Source organism: Vespa velutina, chromosome 12 (assembly GCF_912470025.1).
Source record: "Vespa velutina chromosome 12, iVesVel2.1, whole genome shotgun sequence".
Taxonomy (NCBI): Eukaryota; Metazoa; Arthropoda; class Insecta; order Hymenoptera; family Vespidae; genus Vespa; species Vespa velutina.
The window spans coordinates 1,704,165-1,730,317 of record NC_062199.1 but is presented as its reverse complement, the minus strand read 5'-3'; the positions used below and the strand labels follow the sequence as shown (position 1 = coordinate 1,730,317).

The following is a 26,153-nucleotide window of genomic DNA, read 5'->3' as shown; positions in this document are numbered from 1 at the left end:
TTTTAATAGAAAGAAATATATAAACTTCTTCGTAGAGAATAATCAAAGATGGCGCCTAAAGCTATAGAAAAGGGACTATTTTCTATCCGCTAAGTGCATTCTACGGTTGTGTATATAAGCGTAAGGAGGACTACTTTCAACGCCTCTTCCTCATTAAGAGTAGAGTTGTGTTCACGTGTGGTTGTGTCTCCTTTTTCCACAAAATAGGTCACACAACCCACTTCCATTCGTGAAATAACTCTCCTATAAAAAAATCCAAAAAAAAATATAAAATTGCAAAAAATACAAACAAAAAAATCGTAAAACTGTTGCTGAAAACCGCGATACCTAAATAAAGTGTGGAAAAAAATAGTAATTGCTTTACGAAGAGCGACGTGGTCTGAAGGCAAGCCATATTGAAAGAATCAAGGAAAACCAAAAAGCAGAGAAATTTTCATCGTTAACGGCCCGTAAGACCAGGTAAACTACAAAAATGAATCCAGGAGCTCCAAACTACCCTATGGCTTCGCTTTATGTGGGAGATTTGCATACCGACATCACCGAGGCGATGCTGTTTGAAAAGTTTTCGTCGGCTGGCCCTGTACTTTCTATACGCGTCTGTCGTGATATGATTACCAGACGATCTCTTGGTTACGCTTATGTCAACTTTCAACAACCTGCTGATGGTGAGTATTTTACTGTTGTTAATCATACGCATGAAAGAAACAACGAAATTCTCACTTCCTCTTACCGTCTTACCATGCTTTATTTATGCGCTCATGGCACGTGCAATGCATTGTGCAAAGCCACCATATTGGATCTCGCAATACTTTGAATAATGGATGACGATTGAACGATTCATGCCGTCTATTCGACGTTTATAATATCATTTATTCTTTAAAAAAATATTATTTTTTAATCTTATGCCAATATGTATAATAATTTTTATTTCGTATGTCTATTAACAATCTATTTTTGCCGCAAACAATTGTTATGATTTCCCCCCAAACCGAATGTGTATGATTTTGTTTATTTATATGGAATTATTTCATAAGTAATTTAATGTTTTTGATGTTAAACATTATCGATATATGTTTTATATTTTAGCTGAACGCGCACTGGATACGATGAATTTTGATATGATTAAAGGGCGGCCTATAAGAATCATGTGGTCCCAACGTGATCCTTCCCTTCGGAAATCTGGTGTTGGAAATGTTTTCATTAAAAATTTAGATAAAAATATAGACAATAAAGCAATGTACGATACATTTTCTGCTTTTGGTAATATACTTAGTTGCAAAGTTGCTCAAGACGAGTCGGGTGCATCTAAGGGATATGGTTTTGTTCATTTTGAAACCGAAGAAGCCGCTAACAAATCTATCGACAAAGTAAACGGAATGTTATTAAACGGGAAGAAGGTGATATACCATTTATTATTGTACTTTTCATTACATTTTTTTATATTTATATTATTGTTATTCTTAAATTTTTAGGTTTATGTCGGTAAGTTTATCCCTCGCAAAGAACGTGAAAAAGAATTAGGAGAAAAAGCGAAGCTTTTTACCAATGTTTATGTAAAAAATTTTGGAGAAGACATGACCGATGATAAATTAAAAGAGATGTTTGAGAAATATGGGACCATCATCAGTCATAAAGTGATGAATAAAGATGACGGGAAATCTCGAGGTTTTGGTTTCGTCGCCTTTGAAGATCCTGATGCCGCTGAACAAGCTGTTTTGGAATTAAATGGAAAAGAAGTGGCAGAAGGAAAATGCATGTATGTAGGTAGAGCTCAAAAGAAGGCGGAACGTCAACAAGAATTAAAGAGAAAGTTTGAGCAAATGAAGATAGAACGGTTAAACCGTTATCAAGGTGTTAATCTTTACGTAAAGAATTTGGATGACACCATCGACGATGAACGTCTACGAAAAGAATTTACACCTTTTGGAACTATTACCTCCGCAAAAGTCATGATGGAAGAAGGACGTAGCAAAGGATTTGGCTTTGTATGTTTTTCAGCCCCAGAAGAAGCAACTAAGGCTGTAACAGAAATGAACGGTCGTATAGTAGGTTCCAAACCGTTATACGTTGCTTTAGCTCAACGTAAAGAAGATCGTAAGGCTCATCTTGCCTCACAATATATGCAACGCATGGCTAACATGCGTATGCAACAAATGGGCCAAATATTTCAACCTGGTGGTGCTGGCAGTTATTATTTACCTACTATTCCTCAACCACAAAGATTTTATGGGCCAGCACAAATTTCACAGATTCGTGCGACACCCCGTTGGCCAGCACAACCAAATCAAGTACGACCCAATGCACAGACTGGTAGTTCAGGTTTTGCTGCTATGCAAGGACCATTCAGAGCTGCTCCTCGAGCTCCGGCTGCCCAAGCTGGTACTATGCGCAATACACTATCTGCCAGGCCAATTACAGGTAAGACTGCTTAGATCTTTAATTATTTATTAATAAAATAATACGTGATATTATTTTACTATTATTATTATTATTATTATTATTATTATTATTATTATTATTATTATTTTTATTGTTATTATTATTATTATTATTATTATTATTGTTATTGTTATTATTGTTATTATTATTATTATTATTATTATTATTATTATTATTATTATTACTATTATTATTATTATTATTATAATTGTTGTTGTTGTTGTTGTTGTTGTTGTTGTCGTTGTTGTTGTTGTTGTTGTTATTATAGTCTTCGTAATGTCTATATTTGTATCATAATTAAAATATTATCATACAGAGAATAAATGTTAAATATTAATTTTTATTATAGGTCAACAAACGGTAGGTGGTGCAAACATGCAAGGACGTTCTATGGCTGGACAAGCAGTTGGGGTTTCTCCTCAGAGTCGTCCATCCAATTATAAGTACACTTCAAATATGCGCAATCCTCCGCAAGCAATGGCAGTTCCTGCTCAAGCTCCAGTCCAACAGGCAGTTCATATTCAAGGCCAAGAACCATTGACTGCCTCCATGTTAGCAGCTGCTCCTCCACAGGAGCAGAAACAAATGTTGGGAGAACGTTTGTTCCCGTTGATTCAATGCATGTACCCACAACTCACTGGGAAGATCACAGGAATGTTGTTAGAGATTGATAATTCGGAACTCCTTCATATGTTGGAGCATAACGAATCATTGAAGGCCAAGGTTGAGGAGGCTGTGGCAGTACTGCAGGCTCATCAAGCCAAGCAGGCTGTGGCTTCGAAAAAAGAATAAACGCCATAAAAATTAAGCTGTCATTTTTATCGTATCATTTTAATTAACTTTAATTTTTTTCTCTTTTTTTTTTCTTTCTCTCTTTTTTGTCATTTTGCAATTAATCCTCAGTTTAAAAATTTCCTCCTAAAAAGCTTTATGATGGCTTAAGCGATTGTTATGTAATGGCGAAAAACAACCAAGTTATATTTGAAAACTAATATTGATCGCGAGAGGATTTTCTTCAAGTTTTATGATAATAAATTTTTCTTTGATGGTAGAAATCGACTTGATTTTTATTCTATCACCCTGGTTTTTTAATTGAATGTGTTGTATTAAGTGTATACGATCGTGTATAATAACCTTTATAATTTTCAATTGAAGTTTCAAATAAAAATAAAACCTACTGTTGAACCTTTTTTTTTTTTCTCTAAGAATTCAATGATACGATAAATTGTGTATTATAGAAAGAAAAAGAAAGAAGAAAATTGTTATATAAAAATATGAAAATAAATAAACAAAATGTCTGCGATAATTTTTGTTTTGAAATTGTTTTGAAATACGCGGGTTACGAGTAATTGTGATCGCAAAAGAAGTCTGAATTGTAATTGGTCAAGCGATCACGTGGTACTCTACACTTGACGCATGATAGGTTAATTTTTTCATCCGTGAAAGTGTGACGCAGCCTGAATGTGATTTTCGACTGTGTACGATATAAACAGTGAAACGTGAAGGAGAAATGTCAAGTACGTAGTCGTGGATTAGTCTATTGTAGAACGCCGGGAGTGTTAGAGTTTTATAGATTTTTGTAAGTAATTGTTAACGCAATTATCGTGAAAATTGAATTAAACCCGGTCAGTATTAATTTTGTATGATAAATATATGACGAATTAGATATTAAAGTAGATAAGTAAGCGTACACATATGTATATACATATATATATATATATATATATGTATATATATATATACACACATGTATATATACAATACACATAATTACTTAAGTAGTTCAAGCACGATTGGTTGAAATCGTTTTGAAGAAATTACTGCAATTATCGCGAATAATATAGGTTAATTTATCGAACTATTCATTAAAAATTCAATAGTTACGAATAATTTCCCTAAGAGATTTGTTCTTTCTTTTACATCTATACTAATCGAAAGAAATTGATTTCTCTTCTCACGTACTTCGTTGGAAATATTTTCTACGTCACGCTTTAATTTGTACGTAGCCTATTTAAGAGTTCGGTACAGATCGTCAAAGGTGCGAGACAAATATGCGGCCTCGAATATGAAAGGAATGTATTCATTTATTTATTTTTTTATATTATAATCATTTTCTATGAAATTTCATTATATCAACTATATATTTTGTCTCATCTCAATTAATGATCATTAATTATTACATATTTTGTATAAATTATATGTATTTCTTTAAGTGATTCGAAACGTATGGTCGGTTAATGACACATATACATTATGTAAAAGAATTTTTTCTAGATAATAATTATGTTTTATTATTCATGAATCTTTTTTAATATTTTCTTCGTTTAGTAAGAAGGGCGTACATTTATAAGTAATATACAACATCTCCATATATTACATGCATATTAAGGAATTAATGTTAATATCATTGTGTATAAGAACATTAAATGTAAAAGGAACGTTTTATATGATCTTAATGATTAATTGCAAAATGTTACTTGTAATATATTTCATTTTATTTCATTTCATTGTATGAATTATTTTTGATATATTAGAAATATAAATAGGTAAAATATATTTCACAGGTTTATAGTTTATAAAAGTTATAAACTCGACTGTTCTTGTGGTTTATATTTTCAATATATGAAGCATCAAAAATGGATCGAGATAAGGTCATAGGAAACTTGCGAGCAGCATTATTATCTTCAAAAGGAGGGGTACACATAAATGAAGTAGACCGTAAGTTAAAGAATTATTAATATGATACATAAAACTTTTGAAAATGTATTATCTGCTTGATAATATAATTATTTTGTTGTATGAATACTAACAAATATGTTTATTTTAGGAGATTTTAGAACAATTATTGGTGAAAATATACCATATCGTAGGCTTGGATATCAATCTCTAGAGGCTTTCTTAAAATCAATATCTGGAATTAAAATTACTAATAAAGGTGGACAAACATATGTAGAAGCTCTACCTAATGAGAAGTCTTTTCATCTTTCCAAATTAATATCACAACAAAAGAGTGGGAATAAGAAAGAGGTTACTTTTATCTATGATTCATGTTTGACAAATTTACAAATATTCATATGATATTTTAAGGTTTTTTATATATTATTTAGTTCCGAAAAGGTTTCTATCACAATTCAACGCCATGTCGAATGCCATATTCAACGAAGAAAGTTGTTTTCCCTGGGAAAAATGTTAATGCAAATTCCTCTATGCAGACTAAAAATTCTATGAAAAACAACACTAATCAAAAACAAGAAAAGTATATATTTGAAAAAAGAATATTATACTTTTGTTTTACCATTTTATGATCCTAAATATAATATTTTTTAATATTAGAATAAAATAAATATTATAAGTTTTATTTTTAGAAATAGATATAACTCTTTTATATTTTACAATGTATTCAGGATTGTACCTCTCATGCAAGTTCCAACAGGATATATACCGCCATCTTCTTTAGGAAGACCTAGATATATACAACCGGTGTCGGGAGCACCTACTTTTCCTAGCAAAGTAAACATTTTTAATGCATAGTCAATAATAATGTTTTTCTTGAAGAAAATTCATTATAATGAACCATTTATATTTTTAGAGACTAAAGGATAGAAAATCAAATGCTATTCAAACGATAATGAACGAAAATGTTAATAAACATAATAATAATACATTTTTTAAAAGCAATGACAATGCTGAAAAATCTGCAACACCTGTGATAACATCAAAACCAAACACACTACAGAAATATTCAGAAGCTTGTAGTAATGAACAATCATCTTCAAATATAAGTGGAAGACTTAAAATTAATTCAGATGTTCCATCCCATTCGCTCATAAGTAATAATGTATCAACGTTTCAACATTCTGAAGTGTTATCACCGTTATCTCCTGCACAATTAATAGGAAACAAACCAATTTCATTTGCTACTGCACAATCATTAAAGGTTCATACATATATAGATTTATATATATATATATATATATAGATTTATATATATATATATAGATTTATATATATATGTATATATATATATATACATATATATATAAATCTTTTCAGAAATTGTAAAAAAAATTGTAAATGTTTTTTCTTTCTAGGTGCAAGAAAATAATCAGAAGAAGACAATTTTGAAATCAACAGTATCCTTAGAAGATCCGAGACATCAATTGAAAATCTGTGCAAAAAATCTTAGTTTACCTGAACCTATATACAGGATATTACCAGCAACTACTAGAACCTCAACAGTAATGAGTATATATGCTCATGTTAAGGTACATTATATCCTAATTATTAAAATATAAATTTTATATATATATATATATATAGATTTCATATATATATTAACATATAGATTGGACCACATGGATATAGCAATTATCCCTATGATGTAAGTTCCGAAGATGAAGCTCAACGATTAGCAGCTGAAATAGCATTAAAGGATCTTATTGATAAATTTGGTTCATTACCTAATATCACTGAAACTACCAATAAAGAATTAATACAAAAACGTATAGTGGCAATTGTAAATACTCACATGAATGGAGTTTTCAAGGATCAAATACCTTTATATTACAAACAAAGATATGGAGAGTGTTTGCCTGGAGATTGGTTTGACGTCATAAAAAAATGTTCTGAAATTATATTAGAAAAAGGTGCTGATAATTCAATTATTCTACAACGTTCTGAGATTACAAAAGAAAAGGTAAAATGTATAAATTTATTGAAAAATTATGGTAAAGTGTTTTTCATTATATTTATAATCTAACTTCTAAAGAATATATACAGAGAATATTTGTATTTTTACATTAGGTACGTGATCCAATTTCACCAAAATCAGATAAAATATTATTGAATCCAATAGGACCAACAATACCAGGACAATTGCAATTGCCAGAAGATCAGTATTGGATCGTATATGTTTGTTGTGTGATAAGTACAGTCGATGTTTGGGTTCGACTCGCTGGTCCTGATTATAGTGTAAGAGATAATAAACATTTTATGAGAAATAATATTTTTTTTTTTTTTTTTTTTACAAATAATTTGCAGATTTAATAAATATTAATTTTATTTGATATTCAGGACAAATTTGATATTATGATAGCTGAGATGATGGAATGTTATGGTCGAAGCCAACCATCTGTAAAATCCGTCGAGATAGGAGATTATTACGCGATATTTGAAGATGATTGTTGGCATAGAGTTCGCTGTGAAGAATTTGACAGTGTTACTGGAATGGTTACTGTGTTATTCATTGATCATGGCGATGAAGATCAACGTTCCTTAAATGATTTACATATACTGGATAAAAAATTTTGCAGCCTATCTGCACAAGTAATATTCCAATACATAATAGATATATAAGAGGCGTATCATCATATACATCATTAAAACTGTTGTATACATTATTAAAAAAAAAATCTAATTTCTTCAGGCGATGCGTATGTGTTTAGCTGGTTTGGAAGATTTTAGAGATTGCGAGACTGTTTTGGCTCATATTGAAAATTTATTACTTGGCCAAGCTTTTTATGTCGAAGTGCTTAATCAGGGCTTCGATAAAGATGGTCCATATGCTACTGTTGAATTTTATGATACAAGTGGTCCAGATGATATTAATTTAAATAAAATTCTATATAAGCAAATATTGCAGAATATTATAGCTTTACCACAAATGAACGTTGTGAGTACATAATTATTACTTCATCATTCTCTTAAGTTTACTTTTAATATTTACAATTTTACATTGAATTTTAGGCAGGACAAGTAACAGAAGTTTTTGTCTCACACGTAGAAAAGAATGGTGATGTTTACATTCAGATACAAACAGAAGGAATGAAATACCTAATTCGTTTGATAAATCGTTTGACACAAACTGGTTTAACCGCGGATATTTTGAAATACAGTATAGTTACTGTTGTCGACAGAATGAAAAAATATTTTGTATCTGTGGATGGAAATTGGTATAGAGGAGAAGTGATGAATATTTATCCAAATGGTCAAGTGAAGGTGTTCTTAATTGATTTTGGAAATGCAGTCATTGCGAGTAAAGCCAATTTATTGCATTTGGAAAAACTTTCTGATTTATTAACGAAATATCCTGCACAGGTAAAATCTTTTTTCTTTTTTCTTTTGAATATCATATAGATTCATATATAATTATCTTAATTTAATTAATATTTTAGGCTATGAAAGTACATCTTCACAATATTGAAAAATCAATGTGTAATGAGAAGATGGTTTCTCGGCTAAGAAAACTTGTTCCACAGGGTGAACCAATTCTTATGAAGGTGATCGCACATTCAACCGTTGGCACACCATTAGTAGAATTGTTTAAACGTGTTCAACCCGACAATGTTCTTGCTTCTATCAATACTACTTTAGCATTTGAAGAACATGAAAGGTATATTAGATAAATATAAAATCTGTAAAGATTTATTATTTATTATTTTTATTATAACGTTATTATAGAACTATTGGCGACGGCAATAATAATGTAAAATCAAGAAAACGCATTACGTCACGAGCAATAACGAACGAAGAAGACGATGTTATAAAAACGTTAAAACCTCCGAAGATCACAGGACTTGGCGAATTTTTTGATGTACACGTTACAATGGCAGCCAATCCTGGAAATTTTACTGTTCAACCATTAGACGACAAACGATCTTTAGAGGTATCATAAATAATCTCATATAATTTTGCATTATTATATATGTTATTTAAATATGTATATAGGCGATGATGATCGAATTGCAAGAAGTTTGTTTAAATTATCATGGATCATATCCAACCGTTGCATCGATTAGAGAAGGAAATCTTTATGCAGCGAAACATATAGATGAGCATTGGTATAGGTAAATATATAATAACTATTTTTTATATATACATATATATAATAAATATTTTGAATATTTTTTTATCATTGAAATCATATCTTGTAGAGTGTCCGCTTTGAATATTATCAATGAAAATATGGTCACCGTATATTTCTGTGATTTTGGTGATGTATCTATTCTATCGTTAGACAAGTTACAACCTTTAAAAAGTCAATTTTTAGAATTACCATATCAAGCAATAAAGGCCAAGCTAGTTGGTGAGTAATTTACATAAATATAAAATATTACGTCGTATTTATATAATATATATATATATAAATAAATATAAAAATAATATAAATTAATAGGAATAAGGCCTATTAACATGGATTGGTCAGTTGAAGATTGCCTAAGATTTCAGCGATTGGTATTAGAAAAGAATTTTGTATCAATAGTTGTTGAATCAACTCACGATGATGTTAATCCTGCTGAAACTATACTTGGTCTAAAATTGATAGATGTAGAGACATCGGAAGACATTTATATCGATCAGCTTTTAGTAGAGGAAGGTCGTGCAGTATATACAGACTGATTTGATTGTAATAATAGTAATTCAAAATAGTAGTACCAAAAGTTAATATACATTTCCATATTGAAATAAAAGTAAAAAGATAAAAACAAGAAAATAAAAAAAAAAAAAAAAAAAAAAAATAAATAAAAATAAAAAATGATAAAAAAAAAAAGAAATAGAAGAAAAAAGTCTAAAAAAAGAAGAGAAAAAGAAAAAAGAAAAAGAAAAGAAAAGAAAAGACAAGACTTTTGTTAAAAAAGAGATAATTGTAATCTTAATCAAAAAAAATAGAGTGCATGTCTCTAAGGAAGTATTTTACAAGGTTGTGTTCACGAAAGATTTAATTTTTATAATTTTGTTTTCTTTTTTTTTCCTCTTTTATATATTTAAAACATCATCTTTTCTCTTATCTTTAATATATTACATCAAATTTCTTGATATCTCTATTACAGAGAAAGAGAGAAAGAGAGAGATAGAGGGAGAAGGAGGGAGAGGAAGGGAGAGGGAGAGAGAGAAAGAAAGAAAGGAAAAGAGGGAGACAGCAATATATATCTGGTATATGTGCTTTATTTATATGTTCCTTGAATCTATAACAATAGAGACTTTTTTTCATATATTATTATGACTATGATAATATATATTATATATATATTATTAATAATAATTAAATAATCATTATTAATATATATATATATATAAAAAAAAAAATATATATATATATATATATATATATATATATTTATTTATATATAAGTTCAACATAAATAGCGTTTGAACTATTCTTAAATAGTTTTATGATTTTCTTAAGAAATTATGTGTACTATGAATTTGAAAGATTTTTTTCAATCAACTATAGCTTTTATAGAAAATGCAGAGAAAGAGACAGAGAGAGAGAAGAATTTAAATAACGTAGTTTCATCAACTCGTAGTAAAACTATATATTATAAAGAAATTTTTGGCTGTGGTCTGTAGAGGACTATAGATGTAATAATTTGATTGTAAGCATTCCATTTTGTTTCTTGTTTTTTTTTCTTTTTTGTTGCTTTAACTAATATATATGAAATTAAATGTTATCGATAAAAAAAATGTTTCAGGGTAATTATTCCAATATTTTAAAACGAGATTGGTTGTGATATGAATTAGAAAAAAAGAAAAATAAGAGGGATAGAAAACAAAAAAATATGTAAAATATCATTCGGCTTGTATTATATCGTTTAAGATAACATAAGTTTTTGTCTGAAACATTTTTTTTTAATGGCTTAGCTGAGTAAAACTAAATTGAAAATTATCTAAATATTTCATATCTTTTGGTTAAAATTAAAGATTTCTATGTGAATGTAGATTTATATGTAGAAATACACTAGGTGTATTTTTGTTAGTTACTTTAATAACTTTCTTGTTATAGTTTTATCAATATTTTGGTGCTGTTATATTCATTGCAAAATCTAATTTTTGTGTGTGTTTTCATATACGTATTGTGTAAATTTATTATGATTTGAAAGAGAAAGATATTGGCCTCTAACGTGCCAAATAATATTATTATGAACATATTTGTAAATTTTAGGATTGCAATTTGACAGATTTACAAGTATGTAATTTATAAGATAAAAAAGTATGAGACATACGTGTATGTGTGTATATATATATATATATATATATATGTATATATATATATGTATATGTATATATATATATATATATAGATATATATTATCAATAATAATTATAATAATAATGAGTAATTATATGAATAATTATACGATTGCGTGGTTAATAATAATTATTACTATATAATAATTAAATTATTATTAATTATTATTAATAATAGATATATTACTTAAATTTTTATTCGTAGTAATATGATAACAAAAGAAAAAAAGTCGACTTTTATTGTTCAGTATTTTCTATTAGACTAGATTATAACACAATATGATGATCCTTCTTCCCTGCGTATATATTAGTTATATCTAAGTTAGTTATAACTAATGTCAAAAGTAAATATATCTAGTATTGGACATGACATAGCTTTTCATAAAAAAAAAAGAATATATTTTTATTTTGTTATATTAATAATATATAATATAGCTTATCGTGTTGTGTTATGGTAATATATTATTTTTGATAACTCTATAAAAAGTGCCAATAAAAGGAAAGTGATTATATAAATAAAAAAAAAGAGATATTCTTTTCTTATATTTATTTGTAGAAATCCTTTTTTGTTAAATTTTTATTTAAGATTGTTATTTGAAATAGTAATAATAATAATATTATTATTATTAATTTTTATTTTTCGTTTATAATTTATATTCAATAAAAAATTATAGATTATTATTATATAAATGAGAATATAATTTTTTACAATTTTAATTTTATGAAAATATAAATTATTAAAGTATATATAAATATATGATAAGATCGTTTGGAAATAAAATGAATTCAAATATCCCGCTGAAATAATTACTACGTAAGTCCGAGTAAAATGAATGTTTTATTTGAAAAATAAAATCGAAAACTAAATTATACGTAAATTTACTTTACCATTCATATAGATATTACTTAATGCATTCATAAAAACATTACAAATTTGATATGTCAAACGTTTACTTAACAATAACAATTAATATTAATAAATTATTATACCATTTCATTATCGACAATTTCAAATATTCCGCGATTTGACGACTACGTAAGTCGGACCAATTAAATTCTATTATTTGAATAAACGGAATTCCCGTATGAACAACGGGAGCCATCTTTGAATATCTGAAGAAACGCGTAAAATCGACGTGATGTAAAGAAGAAGAAAAATTTGTTAAATAAAGAGTATCAGGAAAGAGAGTTGTGCCGTACAACGTCACGATGATATCTCGTCGAACAATAAGTTAAAGCTTTTAGCTTGATATAAAAATCAATTAGCGACATCATTATCGTTTATAATTTGAACGACGACTCAGGAAACTTCGAGTTGTGACAAGGGTGCGAGCGCGCGCGCGCGTATTTTCGTACCTCGTTCGGAAGTCTTCGGTCTTTGTCGCACTTACACGAGTTATATATATATATATATCTTTCTCTCTCTGTCTCGGTCATTTTTGCGCGCGCGAGTTTGAGAGTTCGACTTTTCGCAGACAGGGTAAGCTGGCCGCTCCAATGACGATTAAGTTTGGTGCCAACGAAAAGAGTCAGTCTATTCCGTCGATCGTACGCTACCGGTAATAATCGGCGTCGATTAGCACGTAGGTAATTTTATTTTGTTATCTCGCGTTAATCTAATGATATATATATATATATATATGTATATATATATATATATATATATATAAATATATATATATTTATTTTCCTTTCTTTTTTTTTTTTTTTTTTTTTAATAAAATTGCTTTTTTTTCTTTTCTTTTGCGCTTATAAATATTTATCTCCGTCACTGTTCTCCCTTTTTTTCCGCACGTACGAAACGTTCAATTGCTCGCGCGCAGTTCAACGTATTTTCAAGTGTATTTGAATTTTTTGAACGTTTCTTTTTTCTTTTTTTTCTTTTTTTTTTTGCAAACGATATTTTCCGCATATCTTCGACGCATTGGAGTACATCGGTGTGTCTATTTTTATTCGAATAAAATGTATATATATATATATATATATATATATTGGAATGGATACAAACAACAAATATATATATATATATATAATCGTTGAAATAAGTTAAGTTTGCAACGATGACGACGACGTAGATCTACGATGGTTTTTTTTTTTTTTTAGTTTTTTTAATTAATTGATTTTTTATTTATTTATTTATTTATTTATTTTATAATCTCTTTCTGCGTGCGTTCCTTCATGTTCACATCGCGTACACTCACACAAACATATACACGTTCGAAAGATCACTTCGCAATCGCCTTGCATGTTATTTTTTAAATTGTGTCTGTTTTCTATTATTTTTTCCTCTCTCTCTCTCTCTCTCTCTCTCTCTCTCTCTTTCTCTCTCTCTCTCTCTCTCTCTCTCTCTCTCTCTCTCTCTCTCTCTTTCTCTCTCTTTCTTATTCTTTCTTTTTTTTTTCTTTTTTTCTCTCTTTCTCTCTCTCTCTCTCTCTCTCTCTCTCTCATTTCATATCATCGGTTTTACGACACCATTTCCTTCTCTCATATTCAGTTTTGGCCTAACTTGCCTGACAATGCCGGATACTAACACACTTACAACGTGAGCGATTACTTGTCTCGCGGATCATCGGTGGGATAATGATTACAGAACAAACTTGGACCATGATGCTGGACAGCGATGTCACCGGCATCAACGAGTAAGTTCAATCTCTTATTTCTATTAATCTTATTAGGAAAAGAAAAAAAAAAAAGAAAATAAAGAAAAGATAGATAAAAGAAAGAAGATAATATCTAATAATTAGGATGGATCAAATTATGGAATAAAATGATAAGAATGATAATGATATTACATATTTATATATGATTTTTCTTTTTCCTTTTTTTTTCTTTTTCTTTTTCTTTTTTCTACATTATTAATTAATTTTAATCGAATTGAATTTCTATCATTTATATATATATATATATATATGTATTTGGCGTATCGTTTATATACGACGTATTTCGTTAATAAAATTTTCTTGGTACTATTCTCTTCGTCTTATAACAGACTGGCCATTTCACCGAGAAAACAGCTATGGATCAAGGCAGTGAAGAAATTGACTTCGGAAAGATTAGGAAGAGAAGGTCTGGCTGCTTGGGAGAATCCTAAACTGGATAACGACCCGGAATTAGGTGACGATACTAACGACGACGAAATAACCAACGATGAAATTCAAATCTCTACGGATCCCGAAGCTCTTTTGGCTGAAGCTGCTGCTGTGCCTGAGGATGAAGCTCAAATTCATCGAGGTAGATCAATAAAAAAAAAAAAGAAAGAAAGAAAGATCATTAACTCCTCCACCCAAACGTTTATACATTTTTATTTCATACTAATTGATAATAATATAATAAAATATAATGATATTATTCAAAACAATAATAATCTATCTAATCATGTATATATATATATATATATATAATTTTTTTTTTTTTTTTTATAATAATTTATGAAATATATTTCATTGTACGTATGAAATATATTTCATATATTTATGAAATATCATTCATCTACATATATTTCATAAAATATTACATTAAATATTCTTCTCATGTAATAATATTATCTAAACGGCAATAAGAGCGACGACTTTTGTATAAAACGTTAGATTACACTCCAATATATTACAACGTTCCATATAAGGAGACATAAAAAGATTGATATTTTTAGATGTCTTCAAGAAAGGGGTTCTCTACAAGGGAATATTCTGTCCCTCATTGACCAACAATTTTCACAGCAAGCAATTGGAAACCTCGTATCTTCATTATTCGAATCGACAACGACAAAAAGCATTAATAATGCTAAATATCGTCGATCTTGGATTAAAGGTGAAAAATCAATATAAATACATAACTTCGATTTTATAAATGAAAGATCGACCGAAAATTATATATACGTACGCCTGACGAAATTTATAATTTGTAAATGAAATTTATAATTAATACGCGCACGTCGGATCATTAAAAAAAAAAGAATCTTTAAAGAATCTATTTCTTTTTTTTTTTTTTCACAATCAATTAAATTCATAATGTTATCAACATTCGGACATATGAAATAATTGAAACGTTAATAATATGCAAATTATTCAGTTCGATAATTCATACGTTGTCGTATAAGTTACAAAGCATTAATATATAAATAAATTCATAAATAAATTCATAACATTTCGATAATTATTCCGATATATAATTTTCGGATTATCCACGTATTGTTAAGATCAATGAAATTTCTAATTAAAACGCATACCATAAGATGATTTTTTTATATACAGATCGCTTTAGTTTCTATCTGGTTATGGAGAAGAGAGAAGAACAGCGGTGGTCTCATCGAATCGTTATCATGGGCATCATGTTGCATAGCAGCTAATCTTATGGTCTGCGTTCTAGGATGGTGGAGATGTTTTTCAAACAATTATTTATACTGGGCCTCGATATTTACCTGGTTATTGATCAATTCACAAGGTTAATTTATTACTATTAAGTTTGTTTGTTTATTTTATTTTATTCTATTTCATTTGTTTCAATTGTTTTATTCCTTTTCGTACTATTCTTGTAATTTTTATCTGAATATATTCATACCCTGTTTTTATTTATTTATTTATTTACTTATTTATTGGACATCTCTCTCTCTCTCTCTCTCTCTCTCTCTTTCTCTCTCTTTATATATATATTTTCAGTTCTAACGTATACATCAGAGAGCGGATCTGTAAAGAGTAGCTCTATAATATCATCATCCCCGATATCGATTGATTCAATATTTTTGTTCGCCGTGGCAAGTTTTGCTCCAATGACTCGATGTATCGAGTCAGTTTAGCGAATCGAATGAATGTTCGTTCGACCGTGGAAATAAGGTATTAAAGCGACCAAACTCTGTATTTTCGCGTCTCTCTCTCTCTCTCTCTCTCTCTCTCTCTCTTTCTCATACATCATCATCATTCATCATCATCATCATCATCATCATTGATTGACACTTTTACGTTTTTATCTATTTCTTTAAAATAAAATAAAAAAGAAAATGTTTAATTGGAGCACTTCGAGATCTAATCTTTTCTCTTTTTCTTTCTTTCTCTCTCTCTCTCTCTCTCTTTCTACAGGTTTCATTGGAGCTGGACTGAACTTCTCGTCTCAACAACGTTTGATGTGGTACATCTTATTCGTAGTTTATGCACCATACGCTATGTTACCTCTTCCTTTGAGATGGTGCGTCCTTGCTGGTTATGGTACAGCCTTTACGCACATGGCAATGGCTGGTATCAGTTTATTACACGATACCACATACGTAAGGGAATATTATAATAATTAATTATTTTCTACGATTATACATTAAAGAAAATCTATCTTAATATTATTCAATTAATATATATATATATATATATATATATATATATATATATATATATATATATATATATATATAGTTACAGGATGTAACGTGTATTGTACGTATGTTAACGACCAATGTCCTCCTATATCTTGCTGTCAATCTCGCAGGAATGTATACGAAGTATTTGACTGACAGAGGTCAAAGGCAAGCGTTCTTAGAAACTCATCGTTCGATGGAAACCAGACAGCGAACTCAAAATGAAAATAACAGACAGGAAAAATTATTACTTTCCGGTGAGAGAGGATTTCGGGGGGTGGGGGTATAATTAATATTGATAATGAATTTTTTTCTTCTCGTAATTTATCATAGATAAACATTATTGACATGTGTATGTATGTATGTATCTTAAAATATTATCGATACTGATTATTACACGGTAAAAAGTAATAACAAGTTTTATCGCGTTTTACGTTCATAATTGAGAATGCAAAAATTGTCGAGATATTAACGAAAAAAAAAAAAGAAAAAAAAAAAAAGAAACAAAAAAAAGAAGAAAAGAAAAGAAAGAAAAAAGAAAAGAAAAAAAAGAAATTCTGAAAAATTGAATATTATCAAAATTTAAGTAAATATATAACATAGATATAGAAAATAAATAATGTTATAATAACGGATGGGAGATAATTTTATACACTTTAATAATTGCATAAGTTTCATGCATGTGTTATTCTCGTGACCGGTTTCAACGATGTGTTATATATTATTTCTTTTTAATGTTACGTACACATAAAGGGATATAAATAATACATAGCGATATACACATGTATATATATATATATATGATATACATATATGCACACACATATATATGTATATATATATATATATATATATATATATGCATGTAATAATATACATGTATATATGTAATACAATATATAGAAATGATGAGGCGACCGCGGAGCTCGGTAGTGCGTGTAACTTAATGTTCAGTCGAGCGTTTAAAAGGGTCACTAGACACTTTCGGTCGATTGCTCGATAGATTATCCTGACGTTCACAAGCATCGTCTTGTTAATATACGTCAATACGTCGTCGATTACTTCATGTTCATCCTTTTACTTCATTGTTACAAAAAAAAAAGAAAAAAAAAAAAAAAGCAAAAAAAAAAGAAGGATAGAAGGAAAAAAGAAAACAAAGGAAACGAAAATAGTACAATTATATGTCCTACGATTATAAAAGTGATCCCGAGTCATCACGAGATAATATCAAAAAGATCTGTCTTGTGTTCTCGTCTTACGTCATTCTTAAAGTTTTTGAAAATTTTTCAAAATTTTTTCTCGACGATCGATATGTTTAATTATTTTTTCTATATTCATCCGAATTGTATGGATTAATAATTTTTTCATTTTCATTTTTATTCAATAACCACATGCGCATATGCACGCCTATGTGTTATATGCATCGATTCAATTATAAGATATCAATTTTAATAAATATTAAAAAGGTCGAATAACATTATTATTATTATTATTATTATTATTATTATTATTATTATTATTATTATTATTATTATTATTTTTATTGATTTTCAGTTTTGCCAGATTTTGTGGCGAAAGAAATGATAAGTGATATTGCTCGTGAAACAGCTAGGGGAGGTACAATATCCTTCACGCCAAATCAATTTCATAGAATTTATATTCATCGTTATGAAAATGTTAGCATTCTCTTTGCTGATATCAAAGGATTTACCGGTACGTCGTTCATAATGATCATTAAATTACATTGGAAGATAATTTTTAATTAATTCTTTTTTTCTTTTTCCTTTCTTTTTCTCTTTTTTATATGCAGCATTGGCTAGTCAATGTAGTGCTCAAGAATTGGTCAAAGTATTGAATGATCTCTTCGCTCGTTTTGATAAACTCTCCTCGGAGAATCATTGTCTTCGCATAAAACTACTTGGAGATTGTTATTATTGCGTGTCCGGATTACCAACAGCCAGAAGCGATCATGCTCATTGTTGTGTGGAAATGGGATTGCATATGATCAAAGCTATTCGTGATATACGATATACGACTAAGGTATTTGCTATTGTTATTTATAAATCAATATTTGTTTATTCATTGTCATCTAGTGACAATGATATATTCTATTTTTAACAGGTGGATCTAAACATGAGAATAGGTATTCATAGCGGTTCGGTATTATGCGGAGTTTTAGGACTTAGAAAGTGGCAGTTTGATGTCTGGTCTTATGACGTCACTTTAGCTAATCATCTTGAAAGTGGCGGTATACCAGGGTAATTATGACAAATTAAAAAATAATTTTCTTTTTTTTTTTTTTCTTGTTTTATGATATCCTCGTTTATTTATTTCTTTTTCTTTTGTTCCTCTTTCTTTCTTTTTCTTTTCTTTTTTTTAATCAGGAGAGTACATATATCAGTAGACACGTTGAAGTGTTTAGACGATGTTTATGAAGTTGAGCCAGGTAATGGCGTAGAGAGGGACAATTATTTGAAGGATAGGAACGTTGAAACGTATTTAATTAAACAAGTAGAACCTCAGAAATCGAGGAGAAGGTATTCCTCGCGTCCTAAAGTTTGGAATGAAGAGGATGGACATAATAAAGGGAAGAGAAGTTTCAAACTTGGCAATCCATTGTCGAGTAACAGTAGTAATCCAAATACTTCACAGGACGAGGACACTGTAGTTGATTGGACACCTGAAATACCATTTGAAAATGTTTGTATTTTTATTTTTATTAATATAATCTATTTATCGTACAATTAAAATTTTATTATATTATTTTAGTTGAACAATGCTACGTCTATCAGTAATTTAGAATCAGAGTATTTGGAAGATGAGAATGGTGTTGTTAAGAGTACCAAGGCTGCTACTGAAAAAGAAACTGCAAGTAACAAACGTATGAGATCTGCCAATATAAATGCTTGGACCTTGCGTTACAACGACGAGAGTCTTGAAACAAAGGTTAATTTTATTGACAATTATTTTTTTCTAAATATATTTCTCTAAACATGATATAAAAAATTTTTGTATTTTGTTTCTTCTTCTTCCTTTTTTTTGGGGGGGTGGGGTCGGAACTGAAATTTGAACAGTTTGGTCAATTACGCGAGGATATGTTCAAATCTAACATGATATGCTGCTTCGTAATATGGCTCTTTATCGCTATCTGTCAGGCCATTATTTTACCAACGTAAGTTCAAACCAATTAATATAATTAATTAATTTACATAAATAAAAATTAAATTGAATGTCCATGTTAGTTGTATAATCTTGCTGGTCTGTCTGCTAACTACAACGGCCATTTTGGTGGCATCATCGGTACTAGTTATGGCCGAAGAGTTCAAAGGGATGCCATTATACCTTCAACACGCTTCTTCTATGCTTGTTCATAATAAACGGCATCGTACAATTTTCATATGCAGCGTGATCAGTCTAATGGCATTGACTTCGATAGTAGGAGTGACGGCATGTCCTATACAAACTAGACAACATCCAGAAGTATTGGTACTCGAACAACAACAATTGACAACTGCTACGACCGAACAACCAGGATCAATGATGTCAACAACGGTTGGCCTTGACAGATTTATTTTAACATTTTTAGAAGCAGCACTTCAAGACGAAGCTGCAGAAGTTGCTGAAAATCGAACGGTAACACATGACACAAGCAATATCAAAGTGAAACTGACAAGTGTCTTTAATGGTAGAACAAGTTCAACCCAAAGCCGTAGTAGAAAAGAATTCTTTAGGTTTTACAAATACGAGCAACATTACGTTCCTGGTCTTCGAAGGCATTATAGAAGATTTGCTCGTAAGCATGCCGATGATATGACAGTAAGGAAGATCCTGTCTATTCCCAATGATCTTGAACTTAGCCAAAAACTTCCATATAAAAATTTCGATGATGAGGATGACATCGACATGTCGTCAAGCTGCATTCGTCCTGAATATATCGTATTCACTTGGATCCTATGTCTCATTGCTTTGGCTTCAGCTTTGAAATTATATTATTTAGTTAAAACGGCTTTGGCCACGGCCATTGTCTTAGTTTATGCTGTATTGATACTCGTTGTATATAAGGATTTATTTTCTGATGGACCTGATCAAGACAAAACGTGAGTCTTATAACAATATCATCATTTAATCGAACAAATAATAGACGAAGTATGATTTGGTGAATAGCCTAATCTGACGAATTTGTCGAATTTAGAAATATGAAAAAGAAAGAAGAAAAAAAAAATACCAGAACAAAATTAGTAATTTTCTTTATTAATCCGAAATATGCGTGAAATTGCTGTTAATTATTACATTGTTCTTTTTCTTTTTCTGTTACATATTACTGATCAGTACATCGATACCATTATCAGCACAAATGTTAGTCTTTCTAGTAGTATTTCTTGTTATGGTGACTTATCATGGCCGATTAGTAGAAGTAACATCCCGATTAGATTTCCTGTGGAAGCAACAGGCCGAAAGAGAACTCGGTGATATGATAGAGTCTCGTCATAATAACATGCAATTACTTAAGAATATTTTACCTGATCATGTAGCTCATCATTTTTTAACACAAGATCGTGCTCCAGAGGTAAAATATATATCTATTGATTGAGACAAATATTATCTATATTCCATATAAAATATCTTTCATTTATTAGGAACTGTATTCACAATCACGTGACAAAGTTGGAGTCATGTTCGCCAGTGTACCAAACTTTACAGAATTTTATTCGGAAGATGTTAATAAGGGAATGGAATGTATACGTTTGTTGAATGAAATTATTGGTGAGTTTTGGAATATTATATAGATCATAAAAAAATAAATCAATGATAATATGTTTGAAAATATTTTTTTAGCTGATTTTGATGAACTTCTCGATGAGAATCGTTTTCATTGTATCGAAAAAATCAAGACCGTTGGTGCAACTTACATGGCAGCATCTGGTTTGAATCCAACGCAAAATGTAATAGATTTCTTTTTTCTTTTTTTGTTCCTTATTGATTTGTTAAATATTTCTCAATTCAATGATAATTAACGTATAATATAAAATTTGTTTAGGAGAAAAACAAGGACGATATGGAGCATTTATGTAGATTGGTAGATTATGCAGTTGCAATGAGACTTCGTTTGGAGGATGTAAACGTTCACTCCTTCAATAACTTTGATCTCAGAGTCGGTATCAGTTGTGGACCATTGGTAGGTGGTGTTATCGGGGCAAGAAAACCAGTATTTGATATTTGGGGCAATACAGTGAACGAAGCCTCTCGTATGGACTCGACTGGTGTTATGGGAAAGATACAAGTTCCTCAAGAAATTGCAAGGGTAATTAAATTGACGACGATATTAATTTTGTTCAATTGAATTTTTGATATGTAATCAAAAAAAAATTTTTTTTTGCAATTAATTCGTTTTAAAATAATTAAAAAGTGATAATCCGTTTTTATTTATTAAAGATAAATAAAAACACATCATCACTTCTGTGCTTGTTAAAAATTCAAAACAATTTTTTTATTAAAAGCAAAATCATTTATAAATCTTATTTTCAAGTTTTTGGAATCGAGAGGATATCAAACTCAAAAACGTGGATTTATTGAAGTAAAAGGTAAAGGTACTATGGAAACATACTTTGTCCTTGGAAAGGGAACGTTGAATCAAGAAACTACAACCAGACACAGAAGTACATGTCGAAGTTTGGCTGCTGTTGTTTATGGTGTAGTACAGGCACGTCGTAAACAAATGAGAGCTTTGAGAAGAACGTAAAAAATTTTACGCATCATACTATGTATGTATTTATGTATATATGTATGTATATACATAGGGTAAGATTTAGCACGACTTACCTTTAAAGTTTTAATCGTGCATTATATCTTTTATTTAAATATGTACCTACGAGAAGATTTGGATTTATATTTCAGATCGTTACGAGTTGTTATTTCTCCAATAAATAATAAAATATCTGTCTCTCTAATAAAAATACAATTATTTAAACAAAAAAAAAAATATATATATATATATACATATGTGTGTATATATATTTGTTTATACCTAACTATATCTTTCTCTTAAAATTTCTTAAAATTTCTATAAAAAGTATTTCATGCAATAAATAAATCATAACTTTTTATTCTTTTAATCAATCAATCAATTTTTAAAAAAATTTTTAATTGTCCGGGTAAAATTAATAAAAATTCTTATATTTTTTTTTTTTTTTTTTTTTTTAATTAAAGGCTGGCGTTGTTGACAATTTCGAATGTACAGATAAACGAATTCTGCATAAATGTATATTACATTGTTCTTGTAAACACAATAATTCAAATAATAATAATAATAATAAGAATAATAATAATAATAATAATAATAATAATAATAGTTAATAATAATAATAATGATGATGATGATGATAATGACAAAAAGATGATGATGAAAGTAATGACAATGATGAATGATGAAGATGATGATAATAATAATAATAATTATAATAATAATAACCAATCCTTAAATAATAACATGATAATAGAAATAAAAATAATAATAATAATAATGTAATAATAATAATAATAATAATAATAATAATAATAATAATGATGATGATGATGAAATAATAATAATAATAATAATCCATGAAAATATAATATAATAGGCGTAATGATATTATCAAGGCTAACTACAATAAATGATCTCCCATCGTTATTAAGAGATCATCTGGATTCCACTGTACACTTTTACACAATATTTTTTTTTTTTTGTTATAATAATCTAATTACAGAGCTATAGCGCATTAATTAATTTAATATTACAATTTAAATTCTAATTAGAAGAGAACGTCACGACACTTAGGAGGGACCCCGCAATATTATTTGACCATTCAAGAAATCGACTTTTTTCTGATTATTATTATTAATAATAATAATAATAATAGTAATAATAATAATCATCGTCATTATTATTTATTTATTTATCGTCATACAGTATATACGTAAATATTAGTAAATTTTATACTATTTCCAAAAGGAAAAAAGAAACAATCGTCGACATCTCGAAAGGTCAAATTTATCTTTCTTTATAAAGTTGTGTGTATGTGTGTGTGTGCCCGCGCGTGTGTGTATGTATATGTGTTTTTGTTTTGTTTAAGATACAAAGGCACTGTACACGTAAACATACAATTAAAAGGGCGCTGCTAAAAGCGGTTCGGATGTCACTTCTCTTTCTTTTTTTGCACATTTCATCTTATTTTCATTTTTATCTTTTAAACAGTAAAACACATGCCTGTTTAAAAATATCAATCCATTATCTTTTCTTGTTTTTCTTTTCTTTCCTTTTTTTCTTTCTTTTTTATTTTTTTTAAATGCTACATGCTTATCAATTAGGGAGCAGTTTCCTTCATTTCTAACTGCATTGGTCGAAACTGTGTGTTGTATGTACTTATATCTTTTTTTTTTAATTTATTTATTTATGTTAATTATTATTATTATTCTCCCTCTCTCTCTCTCTCTCTCTCTTCCTTTCTCTTTCTATTCTTAAGTTTAGGTTTATAGTTTGACTACTACTGTTTGGGTGCACAGAATTCACGGTAACTATATATATATAGAGATTAGGAGGAAACATATCATTGTGATTTTTCAATGCTAATCAGAAGTTAAGAAAACGCTCCTGCTCTTAGGTGGGAATATCTCTTTCTTTATCACAATTTGGCAGTGAATTGTTCTCTCACATATCTTCAAAACGCAGTATTTTCATACAATTTTAAGTTACTTTTTTTTTTCTTTTTCTTTTCTTTTCTTTTCTTTTTTTTTACATATCTGCTTTATATAATACGGTATTTTTTTTCTCTTCTTTTTTTCCTCTTTTCCATTTATTTTTATTTTTTATTTGTTTGTTTTGTTTGTTTTATTTGTATTACACAGAGATGAATTAGAAAATATCGTTTCACGTTTTATATCTTTTTGCTCGTTGAGAAAAAATAAATTTTTTATATGCAAGTCGGTTTTCACATTGTTAGTTAAAGTCGGTGTAAAACTTAAACTTTTGTACATGGTTTAGCGAAAATATCTTCTTCTTCTTTTTTTTTTTTGTTTGTTTGTATGTGTTCATTTTTTCTTTCATTCTCCTTACTTTTATTTTTTCTTTTTTTCTTTTTTACTTTTATAACTATGTAATTCTTTTATACGTACAATGGAATTCAAAGCTCTCTAGAAGATCTTGTAAGAAGATCATTTTGTAAAAAAATTTATTTTCTTTTTTTGTCTTAGTTATTTTTTTTTTTCCTTTCTTTCTTCATCTTCATCTTCTTTCTATCTTCATATTGGAAATATTTTTTAATCATACGTTTGTTATTGTTATTTTTGTTGTTGTTGTTGTTATTGTTGTTGTTGTTAAATGGCAAGCTTTATAAAACCAATGCGATATTCTTTTTGGATACTTTGTCGATATCAAAATACAAGACTTTTAGATGATCTGTACAATGCGAGATGATAAATGACGATGATCATTGTTATGTTCATGCAAAAGTTATATAGTTTCTAAATTATTAATGATATATATACATATACATATATGTATATATATATATATATATATATGTATGTATGTATGTACATACATGTATATATATATACACATACGTATGACCTTTTTTTTTTTTTCAAATAATTCATTGAAAAATTTATATACAATATGCGTTATATAATTATTTAAGAAATTTTATCCGAGTAGTATCAAAGTTTAATCGTTATATATTATTCCTGTTTGAATCATCGGATTACCATTTCGTATTTGTTATTATTGTTTTCTATTTTTTTTCTTTTTTTTCTTTTTTTATAGAAGATAAAGAGAAGCAGTTTTATGCAAAATTTAAATGCAATTCGAGCTGTTGCTAGCTAAAAAAGAAAGAAAAACATTCGAGTAATTCAACAAGCAAAATAATCGAGTAATTTTTTAAGAACAAAGATTATTGTTTAGCCTCTTCAATGTATAAATACAAATTTTCTTTAATTTTTAATGGGCTTCTTTTCGAGTTCGCATGATCTAAATATATATACAATATACAATTTAGAGAAAAATATTCATTTGAAAGTGTGTATTTCAATTGAGAAACTCTTTTATATATATTTAAAAAAAAAAAAAAAAAAGAAAAAAAAAAAAAAAAACCACTCAAAAAATATTGCTAATCAAATGAAATTTATCGCGAGTGATAAAAATTATAATCATAATAATGATAATAAATAATTTTAAGCTAAAACAATGCTATCAAATGATAGAAACGAATAAATGAATTAATCTAGATTATTTAGTATTATCCAACAACACAATTCTCACACGCAGTTTTTATCTGTTTTCTTTTATCTAATCATTTATAATATAGGATAATAA

At 28.6% G+C, this 26,153-nt stretch overlaps 3 protein-coding genes across 12 annotated transcripts; all 3 read left to right on the top strand.

Annotated features, from left to right (window-relative positions):
• The first annotated feature begins 128 nt into the window (after positions 1-128).
• Positions 129-3,624, top strand: LOC124953327 (polyadenylate-binding protein 4-like). Its single transcript, XM_047504545.1, has 4 exons — positions 129-665; positions 1,087-1,397; positions 1,473-2,418; positions 2,789-3,624. Exons 1-4 carry the CDS (start codon positions 473-475, stop codon positions 3,229-3,231), a joined length of 1,893 nt encoding a protein of 630 aa, XP_047360501.1. The 5' UTR covers positions 129-472; the 3' UTR covers positions 3,232-3,624.
• A 138-nt stretch (positions 3,625-3,762) lies between these two features.
• Positions 3,763-10,955, top strand: LOC124953326 (tudor domain-containing protein 7-like). Of its 3 annotated transcripts, none has more exons than XM_047504544.1 (17): positions 3,763-4,018; positions 5,004-5,157; positions 5,267-5,466; positions 5,547-5,695; positions 5,844-5,949; positions 6,029-6,376; positions 6,531-6,704; positions 6,785-7,135; positions 7,243-7,410; positions 7,513-7,764; positions 7,865-8,110; positions 8,185-8,535; positions 8,613-8,830; positions 8,899-9,103; positions 9,166-9,284; positions 9,372-9,523; positions 9,614-10,955. In XM_047504544.1, the coding sequence occupies exons 2-17, from the start codon at positions 5,076-5,078 to the stop codon at positions 9,835-9,837; spliced, it is 3,345 nt and encodes a 1,114-aa protein (XP_047360500.1). In that variant the 5' UTR covers positions 3,763-4,018; positions 5,004-5,075; the 3' UTR covers positions 9,838-10,955. The 3 variants fall into 3 exon arrangements, with proteins under 3 accessions (XP_047360500.1, XP_047360499.1, XP_047360498.1); XM_047504543.1 differs by having other exon boundaries at positions 3,763-4,064; XM_047504542.1 differs by having other exon boundaries at positions 3,763-4,511.
• Positions 10,956-12,893: 1,938 nt separating this feature from the next.
• On the top strand, positions 12,894-22,745 carry LOC124953420 (adenylyl cyclase 78C). 8 transcript variants are annotated; one of them, XM_047504766.1, is made up of 19 exons: positions 12,894-13,049; positions 13,961-14,105; positions 14,456-14,697; positions 15,116-15,273; positions 15,717-15,906; positions 16,539-16,723; positions 16,863-17,061; positions 18,359-18,517; positions 18,615-18,844; positions 18,926-19,062; positions 19,189-19,504; positions 19,574-19,750; positions 19,879-19,976; positions 20,047-20,901; positions 21,134-21,371; positions 21,442-21,568; positions 21,641-21,747; positions 21,843-22,106; positions 22,332-22,745. In XM_047504766.1, the coding sequence occupies exons 2-19, from the start codon at positions 14,047-14,049 to the stop codon at positions 22,542-22,544; spliced, it is 3,954 nt and encodes a 1,317-aa protein (XP_047360722.1). In that variant the 5' UTR covers positions 12,894-13,049; positions 13,961-14,046; the 3' UTR covers positions 22,545-22,745. The 8 variants fall into 8 exon arrangements, with proteins under 8 accessions (XP_047360722.1, XP_047360724.1, XP_047360725.1 ...); XM_047504768.1 differs by having other exon boundaries at positions 12,895-13,049; positions 16,869-17,061; XM_047504769.1 differs by having other exon boundaries at positions 12,900-13,049; positions 14,057-14,105.
• Positions 22,746-26,153: the final 3,408 nt, after the last annotated feature.